The sequence below is a fragment of the Protobothrops mucrosquamatus genome, unplaced genomic scaffold, assembly GCF_001527695.2.
Source record: "Protobothrops mucrosquamatus isolate PMUCROS unplaced genomic scaffold, P.Mucros_1.0 scaffold9466, whole genome shotgun sequence".
NCBI classification, from domain to species: Eukaryota; Metazoa; Chordata; class Lepidosauria; order Squamata; family Viperidae; genus Protobothrops; species Protobothrops mucrosquamatus.
The window spans coordinates 7992-10526 of NW_015395257.1; the positions used below are offsets into that span (position 1 = coordinate 7992).

Here is a 2535-nt window from a genome sequence, read left to right on the forward strand (position 1 = left end):
CGCCTTCTGGAGTGGCCCAGTCAAGAGTCCTGACCTCAACACGATTGAAATGTTGTGGCATGGCCTTAAGAGAGCGATTCACACCAGACATCCCAAGAATATTGCTACACTGAAACAGTTTTGTGAAGAGGAGTGGTCCAAAATTACTCCAGATCGTTGTGCAGGTCTGATCTGCAACTACAGGAAACGTTTGGTTGAGATTATTGCTGCCAAAGGAGGGTCAACCAGTTATTAAGTCCAACGGTTCACATACTTTTTCCTCCCTGTGCTGTGAATGTTTACATGTTATGTTCAATTAAACCATGACAACATGTAATGTTTGTGTATTATTATTTTCAGCAGACTGTGTTTTTCTATTGTTGTGACTTAGATGATGTTCAGAGCACATTTTATGACCAATTCATGCAAAATTCCGCGTTATCCCAAGGGCTTCACATACTTTTTCTTGCAACTGTATTATTCTTAGTTAAATACATGTACCCAGATAATATGCTGTTTGCTAAATATTGAAAAAGTTACCTTGGAAAACCCTAACCCAAACCCCAATCCTTATCCCAACCCCTATTAAAACTAATAAAATTTATATTAAAAAAAAAAAAGGACTCCGATAATTGTGTGTGGTTTTTTTTAACCCCTCTGCTAGTTTTCAAGCCAACCAGGGATCTCAGATGCCGCTGCCCAGCAGCTGCAGGCAGCCCTGGAGGAAAGAGCCAACTTAGAAAGCCAAATTGCCCAGGTAAGGTGGACGTCCAGAGGGGATGCCTCCAGAAGGAGCCCGGGGATTTGGCCTCGATGGCAGTCGTCAACTCTTTTGGTAGAGTCTGATTGGCACCGCCCGTCTCTTCTCTTTCCTTCTTCCTTGCTCAACAGCTGTCAGAGTCTTTGCAAAAACTGCAGACCGAACGGGATCAATACGTCCTGCGGCTGAAGGAGGAAGGGAGCATCTGGCAGCAGCGAGTCGAGCTCCTCTCCGAACAGGTAAGGTTCCTAAGAGATCCTTCCAGATCCTGTAATGGTTTGGAGGTTGCCCTTCAGGCTGGCCCAACTGGGTTTCCCACAGGTCCGGACTCTGACGGGAGAGAAAGAACTCAGCGAGACTCGGATTGGGGAGCTGGAGGCCAACCTCTCAGAGTTGCTGAGCAGTCAGTCAGGTAAATGCTGGTGTTCTCCACCCCCCAAAAGACCCCCTTCCAGTCACCCGATTCACCCCCACCCATCTCCTGAATCGGGGGGTGACTTAATGTCGCTGGAGACGGTCTTTGCTCCGGCGGTTCAAGTCCCAGCGTTGCGTGAGCTCCCGTCACTCAGCTCGGCTCCTCCCCAGCTAGCAGTTCAAAAGCATGTTCTGTGCGAGTAGATAAATAGGTACCACTCCAGTGGGGAGAGGAACCGGTGCTTCAAGCGGACGGGTAGAATCCTGCTGGCGCTGGGCCTTCCCAGTTGCAGTGCCCCTTTGCAAGGCAGCGTTGGTGGAGGGAGAGAGGGCCTCGGATGGTGCTGCAGGAAAACCGTCCCGTCTTTCTTTCTGGTGGGGAACTAGCTCGCCCCCTCTGGCCCATCCATCTGAACCAAGCAGGGCTGTCTTAGGCAGCCGTATCTACTACTACCATGTGCATTGGTATTGTAGTACGCTAAAAAAAAAAGAATATCCTAAATCCAGCAGTCTTTCCTTCAGTGGTAAGATCCCTCTGCTGCAGCACGTTGGGTGCTTGCTCCAAGAGGGTGGTCAGGGCATGGGGTGGGAAGGTCTGGAGAACCATCCTGTTTCCAGCTAGGCTTGCCACTGAGTTTCTGGAGAAGAGTTGCCTGGATCCAAGGGCGTGACTTGTAAATAACCCGCCTTTCTTCTCCACTGGATTCCGTAGCGGTGAAGCCCCAGGAGACTCAGCCCGCCCCTGCTGCCCCGGGGCCCTCGCCGACTGAACTGCACCTTCAAGAGGAGCTGGCTCGGCTGGAGAAGGAGAAGGGGGAGCTGCTGGACCGATGGCAGACCCAGGTGCGAGACAACGGGCAGATGAGCCGACTCAACCAGGAGCAGGAGGAGCGGCTTCAAGAGCTGGAGAAGGCCTTGCAGCGCCACAGCGAGGAGGACGTGGACAAGCAGCAGATCTTGGAGAACATGCAGAGCGACAAAGCCACCATCAGCCGGGCCTTGACCCAGAACCGGGAGCTGAAGGAGCAGCTGGCGGAGCTGCAGAATGGATTTGTCAAACTGGTGCGTGTCTTCCCCTCCCCCCCCATCCGAAGCCGACATCCAGCTGTTGGCGACTTACACATTTCCTCCTCAAGTTACGACTGTAATGTAGCCTGCCCATTACGATCGTAAGTCTTTTAACGATCGTGAAACGGGTCAGTCATACGACAGAGCTGATTTTGGTTAATTCAGCCAAGGGTTCACTGTGGATCCCATAAACCGTTGTAAATCATCGTCACGACCATTGGAACTGGATTATAATTCCCCCTTTTTTTAAGTAGGTCATAACTTTGGATGGTTGATGAGAGACCGGTCGTAAGTGGAAGACTGCCTGCTTAGAG

At 51.1% G+C, this 2535-nt stretch overlaps 1 protein-coding gene across 1 annotated transcript in view; it reads left to right on the top strand.

Moving 5' to 3' along the window:
* Positions 1–2215, top strand: part of LOC107300987 (golgin subfamily A member 2-like) — a gene marked incomplete at both ends in the record, with an annotated part of 9977 nt that extends 7762 nt beyond the window's left edge. Inside the window, 4 exons of the mRNA XM_015830260.1 lie at positions 644–736; positions 871–978; positions 1061–1151; positions 1866–2215. Of these exons, the coding sequence (XP_015685746.1) occupies positions 644–736; positions 871–978; positions 1061–1151; positions 1866–2215 (642 nt within the window). The remainder of the gene's footprint in view (positions 1–643; positions 737–870; positions 979–1060; positions 1152–1865) is intronic.
* Positions 2216–2535: the final 320 nt, after the last annotated feature.